The 21580-nt window shown below is 42.2% G+C and overlaps 1 protein-coding gene across 1 annotated transcript in view; it reads right to left on the reverse strand.

Moving 5' to 3' along the window:
• The window catches only part of LOC126458329 (meiosis regulator and mRNA stability factor 1), a 212592-nt gene extending 193503 nt beyond the window's left edge, over positions 1-19089 (reverse strand). Inside the window, exons 1-2 of the mRNA XM_050095288.1 lie at positions 18956-19089; positions 18640-18786 (exon numbers count right to left, since the gene is read on the reverse strand). Of these exons, the coding sequence (XP_049951245.1) occupies positions 18640-18658 (19 nt within the window). The 5' untranslated portion in view covers positions 18659-18786; positions 18956-19089. The remainder of the gene's footprint in view (positions 1-18639; positions 18787-18955) is intronic.
• Between the last annotated feature and the right edge of the window lie 2491 nt (positions 19090-21580).

Raw genomic sequence — 21580 nt, forward strand, 5'->3', positions numbered from 1 at the left:
TTAGATAGGTATTGATGTAATGACTTTGAAGTTCGAGATCAGTTACAGTGTACCATAAGACTTCAAGACGATTTAAAATGCAACAGTTTTGTGAGAGAATGTTGAGCTACAATTTTATAACTGCTGGATATATTTACAACTCTTACAGTCTTTGCACCAACTGCATCAGAGATGAGCTGTACACGATACCAGTGGTCTTGATTAGCAAGTCCACAACACCAAAAAATCATCAGAAGGTGATCGTAATTGAGAAGAATTCTGGGTAAAACTTAAGCAAACTACCAAAAGGGGACAGAACCTTAACACCATTATCAGCATTAATATTACATATCACAAGGAGAAACAATGCGACACACATGAATGGGCTGAGATATTAAACTGGAAGACAAGAGAAAAGTTTTTTTTTTTTTTAGGAAAGAAGCAACTGAAGTGAGGTTAACACACACCCAATCAAGTACAGAAAATAAACTGCAACTTTCGGGGAAGGGGGGGGGGGGGGGGGGGGGGGGGGGGGGAAGACATACAAAATTCTTCGATATCTACTACTACTACTTACGCAAATTAATGGCTTCCCTCAAATACAGGGTGTACATAAAGTCTGGCAACAGTTTCAATTATTTATTGCACAAGGACCAAACATTGTACAGATATCATACATATGTCATTTTGAAGAGGAACCCTGAAAGTTTTTTTCCATATATTCCGCCACAGTGTAGTTTGGTAGTTTGCTGATAGTCAGCACTAGTCGCAAACATAGCGGCCATGCTACAGAAGGGGACAGCTCTAACAGTCAGTCATTCCAACTTGCTATTGGAGTACCTCAAAAGGACGACAATAAGTCCCATCAACAATCTGATATTTGCAGACTGAACACAAGCATGGACAGTACGGAGGGGATGTAAACTGACCACATCCTTAAGCAAGTTATGAAAACCTAACTCTGGCTACCAGAAGAGGCTTCAACTTCACCTTTCCTGAATGATAATGCATTGCCTTAGGCCTGGACCAAACAAGTGTCTACAAATTTTGTGTAAAAGATTTGGATCTGGCAACTGTTGAATGTATGATAGTAATAACCTGAAGAAATAACTTTACTTTCCAAGTATACCCTACAGTGTCCCAATACACTACCTAAAAGATTCTAGCCAATTCACTGTCACCAAAATTTGGAAAGACACTATATGCAGTTCGAAATTTTAAAAAGATTTGCTACCAGCACATGTCTAAAATATGACGAGAAGCTGAAAGAAGACATTGATGAGTTAAATTCTCGGGATAACAACTTGATGATAGGATCGCTTTTTGGTGTAATTCAAAGACACATTTATATTTTCTCAAGTTCCAAAGCTTGTAAAACACATCTGTAGAGTCAACTCAAGAACCTACAGCAGATGCTTGTTCAAGGGACTGGGGATGGTAACCATTGATTCCCAACATATTTATTCCTTGAAATTTGTCATAAATATATTTTTTTCAAGCAACAACTCTATTCATATAAACAACATTAGAAATATGACCAAGATTTTATATCACTTTGCCCCATAAATGTATAACTCAAACACACATTTTCAACAAGTTACAAGCAGCCATAAAAAAGTTTACCTTCTAATAAAACTTTATGAGGATGTTAATGGATTTTCTGGTGGCAACTGACAATTTTTTTCCCCTAGAACTGACTGATGTAGCATATATTATATTAATATTGTCAAATAACATTAGCAGTAGGTAAAATCTGAATTCTATGTATGTTTGGCACAGTAATGTGATCAATGTAAAGAAAATGATTTTCTGTCTAATAATGTACTGCTACAATAGCCTCGGAATTGTACCCATCTCATCTCACAATATTACACACTTACATTATTACTTCTTAAATCTAAATAAGTTTAAGATTCTTTTTAGTTATTGCACACCCATGAAGATTTGTGGAAGGATCATTAGAACAGCGAGATGCAGTGCAATTTTTGTCTGCAGGAGGGGGGGCCAGGAAGTGAAATTCAGGCCCAAATGTCTACCATGTGTAGCAAACACCATACAGCATTATGTGCCCATGTGTTTGTGTGAAATAAATGATGCTGAGAAAATCGGGTGTTATTTAATGACAGCAGTTGGCCTGGACCCCTTCTGTCATTGCTGCAGTGGATGTTGCCATCAGAAACTACGGATGACAGATGGAGGAAGACATTCAGCTCTTGTTGGGCATTAGTCACAGTACCACTCATTCCATCATGACAGTGCACCTGAAATTCCAGACAATCTCTGCACAATGGGTTCCCCATAGCCTAATGGAAGGGCAGAATTTGAAGAAAATGTCAACATAACTGCAGCACCTGGAATGGTATTGCGATGAAGAATATCTTTTCTAGCTCATATTGTCACAGGAGATGAAACATGGTGTCACCATTTTGAGCAAACTAGCAAGCCTCAGAACAAACAATGGATGCTTGTATAGATTCATGTCTGCCAAAAAAAATCCACAGCTGCACATGCCAGCTCTGGAAACAATGAGCTTTTCCTTTGACTGCACATCTTGTGTCTCTTTGAAACAGTGAGACCATTCACATAACACAATCACTAGTACTTTTAAGAACACTGTTTACCATTTCTTCAGTTGCTGTATGTAAGCTCTGAATGGTAACAGTATTAGTGTCATGCACAAAAAGAACTAATTCTGCTGGTTGAATGTTAGAAGATTGTTTATATACGAATAGCAATAGTTGTACTATACGTAAGGTCACTGTCAATGACAGTTAGCTAATTAGTTTTTGTTCCACAGATCATTCTTTTATCAAAATGTGGAACATATCATGTGGTATAGTCAATGCCCACACCGTGGCGCCTGCAGCTGCGTGGCCACAGTCTTTATGTCATACAGCCAACGGCCAGCACTCCCCGCTTATGCGCAGCTCTGCACAGCTGTACAGCACAGGCCTCAAACACTGAGTGCCTCCGCACTGTCATGGCAAACTCGGCCGACGTCCTCCCGAGAGAGGAGGCCGCACCGCCAATCATAACAGGACACGACAAGCAGACTCGGTTACGGCGGGCATATTCCTCCGCCACTCGCCCTATATAGCTGCCACACCTGGCAGGCTCGTGTTGGGCTACCTACTTGCTATGTCGACATTGCACCCAGGAACGACACTACACTGTGCTATGACTGTTTACCATACTGGACTTGGACTCTGCAGCACAGTCGCTGCTCTTGATCAAGCACCAATTTGCGTTAGTATTGTGTAACTGTTGGCAATAAACAGAATTTGGAACTCACGCCAATCGTTATTTGTTGTTTCTCCAATTACAGATACAACATATCAGTTTACACGATAAGTATACAACACCAGTATTAACTTTAATGAACACTCTTTTTAGTCCTACTCATGTCATCACACTTAAAAAATAGGTTTCCCCCTCTACATCATATAATTCTCATCCTCTCCATATTCAATTTAGATGAAACTTGGCTGACCATAAATCATCATCATCATTGGCTGACTTATCATTTTGCACTACTTGCTACTTTTCGAAAATAAATCACAATTATTTCCCAATTATCATTCAGTCTATGCAACAGTTGGTAGTTATATACTTAGGGATTGTAATATATATAACTACACCCAACACAGCAAGATAAAATGTATGCTTACGTTTGTAGTTTTATTTTGTAAAAAAAATGTTCAAAAACAAAAATTTATTTCTGAACTACAATGAATACAAAATGTAAGTCAAGTGAAAAGGGTAATCCCAATACCCCCTTCTCTTCGCAAAATAATCCTTATAGCTAGGATTATCGGAAGGAAAAAAAAAAGTGAAATTTTTTTCTTTTTACAGTATTTTTCCTGTTATACTGGAAATTTTTGGTCAGTTTTTTATTCAATTGTTACATACACTGTTATATTCAAATACCAGATAAAAATTTTAAGACTAATTATGTTTTCAGGATGGATTTAATAAATTACTTTTTTAAAAACCAACGAACAAATAATAAGTAATAGTTCGCACAATAGTAGCAACAGTTTCTGACTCATGAACTCTTAAAAACTACTTGCACAAATATGAGGTGCTTAACTTCAAACTTTATGCACTTAAAGAGAATTAAGACCGGCATTCAGAAATAAAAATCTCGATAATTACAGGAAAACATAAAAATAAAAGTTTCTTTGCATATTTAAGTGTCAGAAAATGACACTATATTAGAAAATACAATGGTGGGACAGTGGGAGGGGGGAGGGGGGGGTGGGAGACGACGACACGGCGGAGACTAGTTTGAAAAGAGGGCTGAATACGAATGATGCGGTATGCAGATGGGGAAAGTACAATATGAAAGAAATAAGTGATTTTTTTAGAAATTTAATTTTGCTGTATTTAACTTAACGCTGTGAAATCAACATGAGATTCAATGAATTTTGTTCACTTTTCTACAAATTTTTCATTTTAGCAGTTGCTAATGGTACCCTCTCAATGTGTGTGTGTGTGTGTGTGTGTGTGTGTGTGTGTGTGTGTGTGTGTGTGTGTGCACCATTCATGAGAACATAATTTTACTGACAGTGCATCACATTAGGAAAACTATAAAGGTCTCAAAAATGCTATGGCATGAAGTCTCAACCCCATGCATCAAAGCTACAGCACTGTGATGAATGCTCTCCATAAGAAAAATTTGATAAATTTCTGACAAAAAAAGGAAAACGGAGGGCATGAAAGCCCTGAGCAATCAGTAAATTTCAACTAATAACACACAAATCAAATATTCTGCAAAAATAGCTGCCTTTACTGAAGGCATGCGTGTACACAGGAAAAGCTGGTTCACACTCTTGCACTGCAAAGTCGCTAAGTAGTAAAAGGCAATTATTAATGTAAACAATGGCACAGTATCAACGGACTCAGAAAAATTACTTTTCTTATTCCGGAGGAAGGGTGAAGATACCAATGGACATAGATTCTTGCTCCCTACATTCTATTTTAATTAATCTAAAAAACAGAGGGTGTAATTTTACGTTTGTGTCATGTCTGATGATGTGAAACATGTCTGATATATAAAATTCAAGACCTGTGATTTCATCAAAGAAAAATACTCACATGTTACAAAAATACACTATATTAGGGTGGATGTGCAAGCCAACAAAAAATAAATTTAATTTTATGAATCTATGTCTCCATAAAACATTCTCTGCAATTACCCATGGAGAAACAGTATGGTAATATACATGAGGAACAGTCAAAAAATACACTACTGGCCATTAAAATTTCTACACCATGAAGATGGCGTGCTACAGACGCGAAATTTAACCAACAGGAAGAAGATGCTGTGATATGCAAATAATTAGCTTTTCATAGCATTCACACAAGGTTGGCGCCGGTGGCGACAGCTACAACATGCTGATATGAGGAAAGTTTCCAACCGATTTCTCATACGCAAACAGCAGCTGACCGGCATTGCCTCGTGAAACGTTGTTGTGATGCCTCGTGTAAGGACGAGAAATGCGTACCGTCACATTTCCGACTTTGATAAAGGTCGGACTGTAGCCTATCGCAATTGCAGTTTATCGTATTGCGACATTGCTGCTCGCGTTGGTCGAGATCCAATGACTGTTAGCAGAATATGGAATCGATGGGCTCAGGAGGGCAATACAGAACGCCGTGCTGGATCCCAACGACCTCATATCACTAGCAGTCGAGATGACAGGCATCTTATCCACATGGCTGTAACGGATCATGCAGCCACGTCTTGAGTCAACAGATGGGGATGTCTACAGCAAGACAACAACCATCTGCATGAACAGTTCAACGACGTTTGCAGCAGCATGGACTATCAGCTTGGAGACCATGGCTGTGGTTACCCTTATACTGCATCACAGAGAGGAGCGACCGCGATGGTGTACTCAACGACAAACCTGGGTGCACGAATGGCAAAACGTCAATTTTTCGGATGAATCCAGGTTCAGTTTACAGCATCATGATGGTCACATCCATATTTGGCGACATCGTGGTGAACGCACATTGGATGCGTGTATTCGTCATCACCATACTGGCGTATCACCCAGCGTGATGGTATGGGGTGTCATTGGTTACACGTCTCTGTCACTTCTTGTTCGCATTGACGGCACTTTGAACAGTGGACGTTACATTTCAGATGTGTTACAACCCGTGGCTCTACCCTTCATTCGATCCCTGCGAAACCCTGTATTTCAGCAGGATAATGTACGACTGCATGTTGCAAGTCCTGTACGGGACTTCCTGGATACAGAAAATGTTTGACAGCTGCCCTGACCAGCACATTCTCCTGATCTCTCACCAATTGAAAACGTCTGGTCAATGGTGTCCGAGCAACTGGCTCATCACAATACGCCAGTCACTAGTCTTGATGAGAAGTGTGGTATCGTGTTGAAGCTGCATGGGCAGCTGCACCTGTACACACCATCCAAGATCAGTTGACTGAATGCCCAGGCGTATCAAGGCCGTTATTACGGCCAGAGGTGGTTGTTCTCGATACTGATTTCTCATATCTATGCACCCAAATTGCGTGAAAATGTAATCACATTTCAGTTCTAGTATAATATATTTGTACAATGAATACCCGTTTATCATCTGCATTTCTTCTTGGTGCAGCAATTTCAATGGCCAGTAGTGTACTACCGACAAAGTAAAGCTCACTAATCCCTTTACAAAGATTACCTGTATCAGATTTGTTTCAGGTTGGTAATGTTAACAGCACCAAAGTTCATTTTTATTGTATTTCTGAAGTTTGTGAATCAGACATGTTTTGCACAACTTCAGACATTTCATGCAAGCAGTATATTCCCTAACTAAGCTACTACATTAGGAAAGTTGGAAGGAAAGAGGATCAGTAATGACACGGAGCCCACCCCTAAAACAATAGAATAAACTGACATTCCTTGGTGAAAATAATTTATGTTGCTTATAAATATTACAATATGAGGTACTTTGGGATCATCTCTAAAGTAAATACAACAGATTATGCTGTTATTGTTCTATTTCTCCATATCCTTCATTACCACCATTTTCATTCCATTGCCACGATAAGAGAATATTTGCCCAGTGCGAATTCATTCCTCCTATGTTCACTACTGTTGGACCTCCTAAAACAACTGGAAAAAACTATCAGTTTCTTGAAAAGTATTGCTATTGTAAATTATTTACACCTTACATAGCATGCATTAAAAGAGTGAAAAATCTGGTTTCGATATAGTTATTTCTTTCTTTAAATTTTGTTGTTTCATCCAGCTCATTTTAGCCTATAGGCTAAATCTAATAATGGTCTACAACCAATTAAACTGTCTATTCCCACTTGCTCAGTTTTGAACCATGCCTGCTGATTTTCGTTTATCAGTTTTTAAATTTCATATTAGCAGTGTGTAATAAAAATACATACTGCTAATATGAAATTTAAAAATCGGCAGGCATGGTTCAAAACTGAGCAATAATAAAAGTACTTCCCCCTCCATGAACCTAGCCGTTGGTGGGGAGGCTTGCGTGCCTCAGCAATACAGATAGCTGTACCTTAGATGCAACCACAATGGAGGGGTATCTGTTGATCCCACACAAATGCGTGGCTCCTGAAGAGGGGCAGCAGCCTTTTCATTAGTTGCAGGGGCAACAGTCTGGATGATTGACTGATCTGGCCTTGTAACGCTAACCAAAACGACCTTGCTGTGCTGGAACTGCAAACGGCTGAAAGCAAGGGGAAACTACAGCCATAATTTTTCCTGAGGGCATGAAGCTTTACAGCATGGTTTCCGGAGGTAAAATAGTCCCCCATTTGGATCTCCAGGCACGAACTACTCAGGAGGACGTTACCAGGAGATATAAAAGTGGCGTTATGCGGATCGGAGCGTGGAATGTCAGAGCCCTTAATCGGGCAGGTAGATTAGAAAATTTAAAAAGGGAAATGGACAGATTAAAGTTAAATTTGCGATGTTCGGTACCAAGAGGAACAAGACTTTTGGTCAGGTGAATACAGGGCTATAAACATGAAATCAAATAGGGGTAATGAAGGAGTAGGTTTAATAATGAATTTTTTTAAAAAAAAGAAAAAAAAAAAAAAAAAAAAAAAAAAAGAGTGCGGGTAAGCTACGACGAACAGCATAGTGAAAGCATCATTGTAGCCAAGATAGACATGAAGCCCACGTCTACCACAGTAGTACAAGTATTTATGCCAACCAGCTTCACGGATGAACAGATCGAAGAAATGTATGATGAGATAAAATAAATTATTCAGATAGTGAAGGGAGACAAAAATTTAATAGTTACGGGGGACTGGAATTCTATAATAGGAAAAGGAAGACAAGGAAAAGTAGTAGGTGAATACGGAATGGGGTAGGGCATGAAGAGGAAGCCACCTGGTAAAATTTTGTACCGAGCAAAACAAAAATAACTAACACTTGGTTTAAGAATCATTACAGAAGGCTGTATACGTGGAAGAGGCCGGGACTAGTGTAGCAGGGGATACAACCCGTCGGCTTTGGACAATGACGTCACAAGTCGCCAAACGAGAAGCGATTCTTCTTAGTGTTGTAGCTCCCTTCAGTAGCTGATAAGTGTTTTTTTAAAAAAAATCTCACGAGATAGAATAAACAGAACCACTTTATTAAGCAATCAGTAAAAAAACGAAACTGAAACATAACAGCAAAAGCGAAAATGGTAAACTGCTCTCTGGCGACTTGTGACGTCATTGTCCAAAGCCGATGGTTTTTTTTTTTTTTTTGTGGTTTTAGGGCGCAAAACTTCTATGGTCATTAGCGCCCATCCCGTGACGTAGAAAACAGGAAAAAAAAACGAAATTTAAAACCAGCAGCAATGGAAACAAAGTCAGAAAATTTGAGAAACTAAAGGCAGAAGGAATGCTTAAAAGTCCACTATAGAAAGGGGTTGGTTGTCCCCCAAAAAAAAAGCTTCAAATGACTGACGTCATTTCACTGTCACTAATAAACTGTAGAACGCGGTCAGCTGAGTGCGTGTCATCTGCTAAAATCGACGATAGATCAGGCGATAGCTGTAGACGGGAGCGTAACGGATTAAAATAGGGGCATTCAATTAAAAGGTGTCTGACCGTCCACAGCTGAGAGCAGTGGGGACAGAGTGGGGGAGGATCACCGCTTAAAAGATGTCGATGACTAAAAAGACAGTGCCCTATCCGGAGTCGAGCTAAAATTACCTCCTCCCGACGACGCGTTCGGGAGGAAGAGGTCCAAGCGCAAGGAACGGCTTTCACTTCCCGCAATTTATTGTGGGGAAGTGTTGACCAATGCGCATGCCATAAATGAGTAACTTGGCGACATAAACCGCTCCGTAGATCGGTAAACGGAAGAGACTGAAGAGCTGGCCGAGGAAGAGAGACAGCAGCCTTGGCCGCTATATCGGCCGCCTCATTTCCACAGATACCAGCGTGTCCCGGGAGCCAGAGGAACGCCACTGAGACGCCCCCCAGGCGGAGCAAGCGCAGACAGTCCTGAATCCGGTGGACCAGAGGGTGCACAGGGTAAAGAGCTTGGAGACTTAGGAGAGAGCTGAGAGAATCTGAACAGATTACGTACTGTATCCGCTGATGGCGGCGGATGTAGTGGACAGCCTGGAGAACAGCGGAAAGCTCCGCAGTATAAACCGAACACTGGTCGGGAAGCCGAAAGTGATTTGGGGTGTCGCCAACAATATAGGCACTCCCTACACCTAACGATGTTTTCGAGCCATCGGTGTAAATAAATGTGGCTTCCGTCATTTGTGCACATAGAGCAGCAAATGCCCGACGGTAAACAAGTGTAGGGGTACCATCCTTGGGAAATTGACATAGGTCTCTGAGCAAGTCGATCCGGGGACGGTGCCAAGGCGGTGCTGTACCCCAAGTTGTCAAGAAGGTTTTAGGAAAGCGGAAGGAAAGAGAATGGAGCAGTTGACGGAAGCGGACTCCCGGGGGTAGTAGGGAGGAGGAGCGGCCTGCATACCCGACATCAAAGGAGGCGTCGAAAAAAAGGTTATGGGCTGGATTAGCAGGCATGGAAGACAGATGGCTAGCATAACGACTCAGAAGGACTGCCCGCCGATTGGACAGCGGAGGTTCAGCAGTCTCAGCATAAAGGCTTTCCACAGGGCTGGTGTAAAAAGCTCCAGACACTAAACGTAATCCACGGTGGTGGATAGAGTCGAGACGCCGAAGAATAGACGGCCGAGCAGAGGAGTAGACTATGCTTCCATAATCCAATTTCGAGCGCACTAAGGCGCGATAGAGGCGGAGAAGGACCAGCCGGTCCGCTCCCCAAGAGGTACCATTCAGGACACGGAGGGTGTTAAGGGAACGCAGACAGCGAGCCGAAAGATAGGAAACGTGGGAGGACCAGCACAGTTTTCTGTCAAACATAAGACCCAAGAATTTAGCGACGTCGGAAAACGGAAGATTGACAGGACCTAGATGTAAGGAGGGCGGAAGAAACTCCTTACGTCGCCAAAAATTAACACAAACGGTCTTACTGGGTGAGAAACGGAAGCCGGTTTCGATGCTCCACGAGTGGAGGCGATCGAGACATCCTTGAAGACGTCTTTCAAGAAGGCTGGTCCGTTGAGAGCTGTAGTAGATCGCAAAATCGTCCACAAAGAGGGAGCCCGAGACATCAGGAAGGAGACAATCCATAATTGGATTAATGGCGATGGCAAACAGTACAACACTCAGCACGGAGCCCTGGGGTACCCCGTTTTCTTGGGAGAAAGTACGGGAGAGAGTAGTGTTCACCCGCACCCTAAATGTGCGCTCTGCCATAAATTCGCGAAGAAAAAGGGGCAGCTGGCCTCGAAAGCCCCAAGAGAACAGTGTGTGGAGGATGCCTGTCCTCCAACAGGTATCGTACGCTCTCTCCAGATCAAAAAATATTGCTACCGTTTGGCGTTTCCGGAGAAAATTGTTCATGATATAAGTGGAGAGAGCAACAAGATGGTCAACAGCAGAACGATGCTTTCGGAATCCGCATTGGGCTGGTGTTAAAAGACTGCGGGACTCCAGCCACCAAGCTAAACGGTAATTCACCATACGCTCCAAAACCTTACAGACACTACTCGTGAGAGAAATGGGGCGATAGCTAGAGGGGAGATGTTTGTCCTTTCCAGGTTTCGGAACGGGAACGACAACAGCTTCCCGCCATCGCCTGGGAAAGGTACTGTCGGTCCAAATTCGATTATAAAGGCGAAGGAGGTAACGCAGGCTATGGGTTGATAAATGCAGCAACATTTGGACATGGATACCATCCGGTCCTGGGGCGGAGGAGCGAGAAGAAGAGAGTGCATGTTGGAGTTTGCGCATGGAGAAAACAGTATTGTAGCTTTCGCGATTTTGAGAGGAGAAAGCAAGATGTCGCACTTCCGCTGCACGTTTCTTCGGGAGAAACGCTGGCGGGTAATTTGAAGAGCTCGAAATCTCAGCAAAGTGCTGACCCAATGAGTTAGAAATTGCGACGGGGTCCACTAAGGTATCATGCGCGACAGTGAGTCCAGAGACCGGGGAGAAACTAGGCGCGCCTGAGAACCGTCGAAGCCGACTCCAAACTTCCGAGGAGGGAGTGAAGTTGTTAAATGAGCTAGTAAAGAATTTCCAGCTTGCCTTCTTGCTATCGCGGATGACGCGACGGCATCGCGCACGGAGCTGCTTATATCGGATACAGTTGGACAAAGTTGGATGGTGACGGAAAATGCGAAGAGCACGTCGCCGCTCACGTATTGCGTCACGGCATGCCTCATTCCACCAAGGAACTGGAGGGCGCCGGGGCAATTCAGAGGTGCGTGGTATTGAACGTTCCGCAGCTGTGAGAATAACGTCGGTAAAATGTGTGACCTCATCGTCGACGCTGGGAAAGCGACGGTCATCGAATGTCGCTAGAGACGAAAAAAGTGTCCAATCGGCTTGGGCAAACTTCCAGCGTCGCGAGCGCATATATGGCAGTTGAGGCTGCAGTCGAAGAACACATGGAAAGTGGTCACTCCAGTGTGTATCATCAAGGGCGATCCATTCGAAGCGCCGAGCTAGCGGAACAGTACCGACCGCAAGGTCCAAATGGGATAAATTTGCCGTGGAGGCAGACAAAAATGTGGGGACCCCAGTGTTGAGGCAGACTAGATCCGCTTGGTGGAAGACGTCTAGCAATAGTGAGCCACGTGGACAAGGATGTGGAGATCCCCAAAGCGGGTGGTGGGCATTGAAGTCCCCAACCAGCAAATAGGGGGGTGGAAGCTGATCAAGAAGATGAAGGAGATCAGCTCGTGCCATTGGTGTAGACGATGGAATGTATACCGTACAAAGAGAGAATGTGTATCCAGAAAGGGAAAGACGGACGGCGACAGCTTGGAAGGAAGTGTTTAAGGGGATTGGGTGATAATGGAGAGTATCATGGAGCAGAATCATGAGTCCTCCATGGGCTGGAGTGCCTTCAACAGAGGGGAGGTCATATCGGACGGACTGAAAATGAGGGAGAACAAAGCGGTCATGGGGACGCAGCTTTGTTTCCTGAAGACAGAAGATGACCGGCGAGTAGGATCGTAAGAGGATCGACAATTCCTCCCGATTGGCGCGAATGCCGCGGATATTCCAGTGGATAATGGACATAGGGTGAACAGAAAATGGAGGAACGTGACCAAGGGTGCTGTCAACTCAACGACTGCTCAGAGCTTGCGACCGACAGCATGGAATGGCATTCAGTCGAAGGCAGAAGATCCTGATCCATAGGTTGGTCAGGAGCAGCTCCTGCCACCAACGATCGGCCAGTTGACCGGCCACCAACAGTGCGCCTCGGCGACACAGAAGATGGCCGAGGGCGATTTCCGCCAGGTGGTGCTGTAGATGGGACACGCCTTGGCGGAGAAGGAGAGGAACTGTGTTTCTTCGTAGCCTTCTTGGAGGAATGTTTAGATGAAGGAGGAACCGATGGTTGTGAAGTTGCAGTACGTAAAAACTCTTCTCGAGAATGCTCTTTTTTCGAAGACTTGGCGTCTGACTTTTGGGCTCGAGATTTAGCAGAACCCGACGAAGGGTGAGCCATAGAGTGGGCAGGCGAAAGAGGTGAGGTTGAACGGGCGATCTTTGCGCTGGCCGATCTGACGACCGTGGTACTAAATGTGAGGTCGCAAGTCTGCGTGGCCGCCTCCTTTGTTGGCCGAGGAGAAGCAAGGACAGCGCTGTATTTTCCTTTCTGAGGCACGGTGGGCTGTCGACTGGCGAGTAACTTTCGAGCAGCAAAGGTCGACACCTTTTCCTTCACTCTTATTTCCTGGATCAGCTTTTCGTCCTTAAAAACAGGGCAATCTCGAGAGGAAGCAGCGTGGTCACCCATACAGTTGATGCAGCGAGGGGATGGAGGTGGACAAGCACCCTCATGGGCATCCCTGCCACACGTAACACATTTGGCCGGATTGGAACAGTACTGGCTGGCGTGATTGAACCGCTGACATCGATAGCAACGCGTAGGGTTTGGGACATAAGGGCGAACGGAAATTATCTCATAGCCTGCTTTGATTTTTGATGGGAGTTGAACTTTGTCAAAGGTCAAGAAGACAGTGCGGGTTGGAATGATGTTCGAGTCAACCCTTTTCATAACCCGATGAACAGCGGTGACGCCCTGGTCAGACAGGTAGTGCTGAATTTCTTCGTCAGACAATCCATCGAGGGAGCGTGTATAAACGACTCCACGCGAGGAATTTAAGGTACGGTGCGGTTCCACCCGGACAGGGAAGGTGTGGAGCAGAGAAGTACGCAGCAATTTTTGAGCCTGGAGGGCACTGTGTGTTTCTAACAACAGGGTACCATTCCGTAATCTGGAACAAGACTTTACAGGACCCGCAATTGCGTCGACACCTTTCTGAATAATGAAAGGGTTGACCGTGGAAAAGTCGTGACCTTCGTCAGACCGAGAAACAACAAGGAACTGTGGCAACGATGGAAGAACCGTCTGTGGCTGAGACTCAGTGAACTTACGTTTGTGAGCAGACATAGTGGAAGGTGAGGAAACCATTGCGGAAGAATCCCCCATGATTACCGGCGTCTCCGATGGCGCGCTCCTCCCTTGTGGGGGCCCTCACCGAGGGCACACCCGCCTTAGGTGATTGTTCACACCTCAGGTCACACCTCCCGACAAACGGACGGAGGGACCAATCGGCACTTTCGGAAGGTATCAGCTCGGGTAATCACCCCTCCCTGGGCCTGGCCGTTACCAGGGGGTACGTACGTGTCCTACCTGTCTACCCGGGGCGGGGAATTACGCGTTACCCCGTCACCGGCTATGCATGGAAGTGCGTGGGTCGGCCTTCAGACACGCACAGGGAGGAAAAAAGAGCAAGGGAAAGGAAAGAAAAGGGGGTCTCAAACGCCGCAGCGGAGAAAAGGGCAAGGAGAAGAGGGAAGGAAAAGAGAAGGACAGAGGAAGGACGAGGACTTGCAAGTGTAAAAGCAAGAAATTTGGAACAGTTTCGAGCGTCCGTCTCCGGACGTAGGCACAAACCATACTCCCAGAGGGGGAGAAAGGGAAGGAAAGAGCCAGAGGTGAGGGGGGGGGGGGGGGGGGGGGGCGAAGATGGGGGACGGGGAGGGATGCGGAAAGGGAAGGGAAGGTATGCAGCCCGGAAAGGAAGGAGGGCCACATTAGCTCGGGGTCCCGTGCTCGCTACGCACGTGTCCACAAAAGAGTTGTGGACCCCCTGGGGGGAGCCGATGGGTTGTATCCCCTGCTACTCTAGACCCAAGAGGCCTGGAAACACTGGAAGGTTTCAGATAGATTATGTAATGGTAAGACAGAGCTTTAGGAACCAGGTTTTAAATTGTAAGACAATCCCAGGGGCAGATGTGGACTCTGACCACAATCTATTGGTTATGAACTGTAGATTCAAACTGAAGAAACTGCAAAAAAGGCAGGAATTTAAGAAGATGGGACCTGGATAAACTGAAAGAACCAGAGGTTGTACAAACTTTCAGGGAGAGCATAAGGGAACAATTGTCACAAATGGGGGAAAGAAATACAGTAGAAGAAGAATGGGTAGCTCTGAGGGATGAAGTAGTGAAGGCAGCAGAGGATCAAGTAGGTAAAAAGACGAGGGCTAGTAGAAATCCTTGGGTAACAGAAGAAATATTGAATTTAATTGATGAAAGGAGAAAATATAAAAATGCAGTAAATGAAGCAGGCAAAAACGAATACAAACGTCTCAAAAATGAGATCGACTCGAAGTCCAAAATGGCTAAGCAGGGACGGCTAGAGGACAAATGTGAGGAAGTAGAGGCATATATCACTAGGGGGTGAGAGATACTGCCTACAGGAAAATTAAAGGGACTTTTGGAGAAAAGAGAACCACTTGTATGAATATCAAGGGCTCAGATGGAAAACCAATACTAAGCAAAGAAGGGAAACCAGAAAGATGGAAGGAGTATATAGAGGGTCTATGCAAGGGCTATGTACTTGAGGGCAATACTATGGAGATGGAAGAGGATGTAGAAGAAGATGAAATGGGAGGTATGATACTGCATGAAGAGTTTGACCGAGCACTGAAAGACCTATGTCGAAACAAGGCCCTGGGAGTAGATGACATTCCATTAGAACTACTGATAGCCTGGGGAGAGCCAGCCACGACAAAACTCTACCATCTGATGAGCAAGGTGTATAACACAGGCAAAATACCCTCAGACTCAGTTTAGTAAGTGACGGCTGCAAAATACTAATACGAATTATTTACAGATGAATGGAAAAACTGGGAGAAGCCGACCTTGGGGAAGATCAGTTTGGATTCCATAGAAATGTTGGAGCACGTGAGGCAATACTGAGCCAATGACTTATCTTAGAAGATAGATTAAGGAAAGGCAAACCTAAGTTTCTGGCATTTGTAGACTTAGAGAAAGCTTTTGACTACGTCGACTGGAATACTCTCTTTCAAATTCTGAAGGTGGCAGGGGTAAAACACAGGGAGCTAAAGGCTATTTACAATTTGTACAGAAACCCGATGGCAGTTATAAGAGTTGAGGGGCGTGAAAGGGAAGCTGTGGTTGGGAAGGGAGTGAAACAGTGTCGTAGCCTATCCTCGATGTTATTCAATCTATATATTGTGCAAGCAGTAAAGGAAGCAAAAGAAAAATTTGGAGTAGGAATTAGAATCCAAGGAGAAGAAATAAAAACTTTAATGTTTCCCAATGACATAGTAATTCCGTCAGACCGCAAAGGACCTGGAAGAGCAGTTGAACGGAATGGACAGTGACATGATAGGAGGATTTAAGATGAACATCAACAAAAGCAAAACGAGGATATTGGAATGTAGTCGAATTAAGTCGGGTGATGCTGAGGGAATTAGATTAGGAAGAGTTTTGCTATTTGGGGAGCAAAATAACTGATGATGGTAGAAATAGAGAGGATATAAAATGTAGACTGGCAATGGCAGGGAAAGTGTTTCTGATGAAGAGACATTTAACATCCAGTATACATTTGTCAGGAAGTCTTTCCTGAAAGTATAGTGTAGCCATATATGGAAGTCAAACATGGACGATAAATAGTTTAGACAAGAAGAGAATAGAAGCTTTCAAAATGTGGTGCTACAGAAGAATGCTGAAGATTAGATGGGTAGATCACGTAACTATGAGGAGGTACTGTATGGAATTGGGGAGAAAAGATACTTGTGGCACAACTTGGCTAGAAGAAGCGATGGTTGGTAGGACACGTTCTGAGGCATCAAGGGATCACGAATTTAGTATTGGAGGGCACTGTGGAGGGTAAAAATTGTATATGGAGACCAAGAGATGAGTACACTAAACAGATTCAGAAGGATGTTGGTTGCAAGCTTGCACAGGATAGACTAGCATAGAGAGCTGCATCAAAAGAGTCTCTGGACTGAAGAACACAACAACATTAAAAGTAACAAAACTGTGCATATAATCTCGTACAAAATTACTCTTACAAATATTTGTCGAAATATAAAAGATAAATGACCCATTAAAACTGACCTAAATTTCCAATATAACAGTAAAAACACCATAGTTTAACAAAAACTCCAATAACTTCCTATAACCTATGACAACCCATGTTTGAGAGATTCTTTTGGAAAAAAATAATTCAAAATTACCCATCTCCCTTTATCCAATATTCGAAGTAATACTGAACTGTTTTCTAACAAAATGAAACACAAAAATGCATGTATAATTTTTTTCCTGCCTTGGTGGCTGCTTTAAAGTATTACTGTCCTTTCACTATAGTCAAAACTTCCCACTGTTGAAAACACTCAAAATAAAAGAAGTGATAAAATGCCAATATTTGATGTCTACGTATTCCTTCTGGGAGAACAAATGTACTCAGTTTCACCTAAATCATCTACAACCAATGAGATGGGCTGGTTGACTTGACACGAATGACCACGGTGCAAAAGCTATACATTTTACATATGCTGATGACACACAAAACAATCCATTCACCTTCTGTACTGATATACCTAGACACACTTTAAAGAGGTGATCTTCAGAACATTTTTTGCAGAGGAAGGGACACAACAATGTGAATCAGTCGAGTAAGCCTAAGTGCAGTCATGGTGGGTGCAATAAGACTCATCACACAAGTCTCTAAAAGAAGACAAGCCCCAATCTAACTTCAGATTGCAGTATCAATCTGAATAATTTACAGTCTTTTCACAGTTATGAACATTGATCAGGATTTCATTTGAGTGTGACTGTGTCCCCTTAGAAATCTTAGTTGTGGTTACAAACTAACTAGTAATTACCCGAAGGTCTACATTCAATATACTATAAAGAAACTCCAAGGTAAATATTAAAAAGCTCTGTAATACAATATGCAATGTGACTCTCAGCTGTTATTCTGTTAGCAGAGGAACCATTCTCAAGACAGTAACCATGTTTATTATTAGCTCTACTACCCAATTTCCATGCAACACCGTGGAATTCTATACTCACCAATAACTGATTCTCTCTAGGTGAACATTTACTGTATTTCAAACTGAGGAAGCTACTATCTTAGGTGTTTATATGCTTACCATGATCTACTCCAATTCTTTGCCATGTGGCTCAAATATTTAAAGAACTGCATTTTAAGGTGAAACTCAAAAGTCCCTTTTCGTTTATCTTCCTTAAAACTTAATTTTCTTTATCAGAAAGTTGCTAAATTTTACTTTAATTCGTATTTAAATATCTCTAAACATTTCGTGTACATCATAAGTATTTTAAAACAACCACTACAGTTTCAACAATATCATTTTAATATCTTTATCAATCTAACGTCTTGAAAAAATTTGCACACATGAAGAGTCATTGAAAATTTTTGGTGCGTAGGAAGTGATCACAACTATACTGTGAGAAACGCTATTCTTAATTGCTTGGACCTTATTTTGGAGCAATGAAAGCATTAAGCACTCCGTACTACGGACAGCAACACTCACTACGGCACAAAATCAAGTAATACTAACGATTAGGCAAATTTAGGCCTGCTACCAGATAAGCTATACAAACGTAGGTATGCGATAAAAGAAATTCGGAGTTGGGGTCGAACCATTACTATCACAACGTTATGAAATCGCTATACATTTCATCACTACTAACACTGCCTTCATAGTGATCATATAGTAATAAATATTGCAAACAAAAATAATGGGTCATGGCAAGTATTATCCACTCACATCTTGATGTCTTTTCCATAAATCAGTACCAAATTGATGCAAATATATTTTCAACCTCTGGTCACCTGGTTATCAGGTACACAACAAACGTCGGTGCTGACGAAAAAATCTCCACATCTATCAGTCTTTCTGCCACAGCTGCATTACCTACGAAAATAGATAGATCTGATTTTCGATTCCGCATAACACAATGTTTAAACTGCGAGGCTTTCATTGCCTATTTTGTAGATCGAAGGTTCAATGCTGCAAATACTGTTGTTAAATGTTGTGGAACCCTATCAAAACTTTTACATGAGTGATAAATACACACGCTTACACCGCCTGGACATCATGTCCTGTTAGTCCCCCACCATCCCAGCACTTCACTCACTGTTTCCACCTTTCACGCCATGGTTTGGGTAATCTGACATGCAATCGATTTCATTACACACATCTCCGCGCCTACTATCACTGCACAGAGGAAAACACAAAACAGCAACAACGCATTCAAAGATAACGCCAGCTTCAGTGCTACCAACTGTGGCCACCAAAGACTACGAATTCAAATTCCATACCCGCAGTTAGCATTTTAGTGTTTAACCATTATAATAGCAGTTACAATTAATAGTAACGATTTTATATACATAAAATATCTCTGTTCGGTGTTAAATGTAAGGATATAACTATGTTTTTTCAGTTTGTGACAAACGACTTAAAAATTTGAGAAAACCGGCTCGACTATGCGAAACAAGGAATATCTCTCAACTAGGTTGGCTCAGCTGAACTGTAGTTTCGTGAACTATTCCAAACGTCTCGAAAGATAACACGAAGTTCGATTACATTGGACTCGATCCATTGCAAATAATATTAAAAGTAATGGCTGGGTTACTACAGGAATTAGAACCTCTCGCCAGAAAATGACACCTGCACGAAATCTGCGAGGAAAATAATGTCACAGCAGACAGGTACACTCACTACAAAACGTACACAACAATTTTACAAAAGGTCATAAAACAGCAAAAGAATGCACAATGTCAGGTATATAAAAAAAAAAATTTACAAGTAAAGTAGAAGCTATGAGCGATACCATAAAAAGGACCACAGAAAGCCAATGAGGATATTGTTTTGTTATATGACTGTAAAAGGCTTGCAAAGCCTTGCGAAACAGCTAATATATTCAACAGCTACTTGACTGGAATAGACGAAAATTTAATAAAAACCAACTTTGTAGAAAATCACCAATCAGTGGAAAATAAGATCAACAGCTGTAAGTTATTATTGCTTGTAGATCATGTAAGCAGCAAGGAAACAGTCAATGATGTTACGGATCTAAAACCAACATAATCAGCAGGAATTGATGGTATACCCAGCAGAATCTTACAACTCTCCCTTCACGGCGTAATTGCCTCAGTGACATACGCGACTAATTAGAAATGGACATTTTTCCAAAAAAATCCAACGTTATTCTTAAATTCAAAGTTGATAAGAAAGATAATGTGATAAATTATGGCCCCATTACAATAACACCCTGCTTTCTAAAACTATTGGAAAAAAATATCGTAAATTAAATTAATGAAGTTTACAAACAGAAATGGAGTATTAACCAGTTCTCAGCATGGTTTCCACAGTAAGAAACCAACTGTACTGCAATCTATGAGTGCACAAATTCTGTTTTAACAGACACTAATGAAACACAGTCAACAGCAGGTATATTTTTAGGCTTAACTAAAGCTTTCAATATATTGACCACAACCAAAAAGTGTGCATTAGACATGTAGATGATAAAGTACAAAAGTTTCAGAACACCTATCATAAGAACTTTCAATAACATTTGGGTTAGCTCAAATGTTCCACTCTTCTTGTCCTAATTTATGTCGTGTCTGTTTTAACTTGATTCAACTAAATATCTCGAAAATGAGGCAGCATATGAAAAACTGTTCTTGGTGAAAAGTTAACATTAGTTCCCATCAAGATGTTTTGCATGTCACCACTGAGGTGCTTGATTTCAGTGAGTCCACTTGCCTCTTACAATTGGAAAGACTGATTTCAGTGAATATCTGTGGCAGGTGCACCTGTAGTTATCACTTCATGGACTTTTAACTTATTATATTGATTGTGGTATGTACTTCAATGGTAACAGCATAGTAGCCAGTGTGAGAGTTAAGACGACTGTATGGAAACATACACTGAAATCGCTCACCTGTGATTAAATGCACGAAGTTTGAAAATTATTCCAACATAAGCTGCACAGGAAGAAAATATCTCACAACCCAGGGTCTACACCTCAACACACTAGGGAAGGATTTTGTAATAATATGGATCCAAGAAACAGTAAGCATTAAACTGAACATGCAGTACCATGCTACAGAGACTATAGCCCTCAATGACAAAAATCACAGACTCTCAAGAAAAAAACACACTAAATACCAGGTCAGTGAAATAGTGCACCAGCAGGACAAGAGTAATGATTTTTTAGGTCAATAAATCTCTTCACCAATGTTACACCACTCAGTGACAGTGTATGTGAGTCATAAAGGCCTCTGTCCCACATGGGTTTAAATACAGATGAGAAAAATTACCATTTTTGCAATGTTATGTACAAGGTTTAGTAAACAAAATATTCGATTTTGAACCACCATCATCCACAAACGATGAAATAAAACAAAATTACAATTATGTTCTAAAATTAGTTTATCACAATGTTCAATCGCTACCAAGCAAACTTGATCAATTCAGTGTTTTCCTTACTGATGACTGGAGAGATGTTTTAATTTTATGGATGTGTGAATATTGGGTGTGCAATGACTATTTACAAAACCCAGAAATTGAGAACTTTAAACTTACAAGCTCCCTTTGCAGAACTACATCAAAATATAGAAGAAAATGTACACATGCCAAATAAAATCTGGATTATAAGACACTGGGCTCTGTGTGTAACACTGCAGAGCAGAAGGTGTTTGAG

Source organism: Schistocerca serialis, chromosome 2 (assembly GCF_023864345.2).
Source record: "Schistocerca serialis cubense isolate TAMUIC-IGC-003099 chromosome 2, iqSchSeri2.2, whole genome shotgun sequence".
Taxonomy (NCBI): Eukaryota; Metazoa; Arthropoda; class Insecta; order Orthoptera; family Acrididae; genus Schistocerca; species Schistocerca serialis.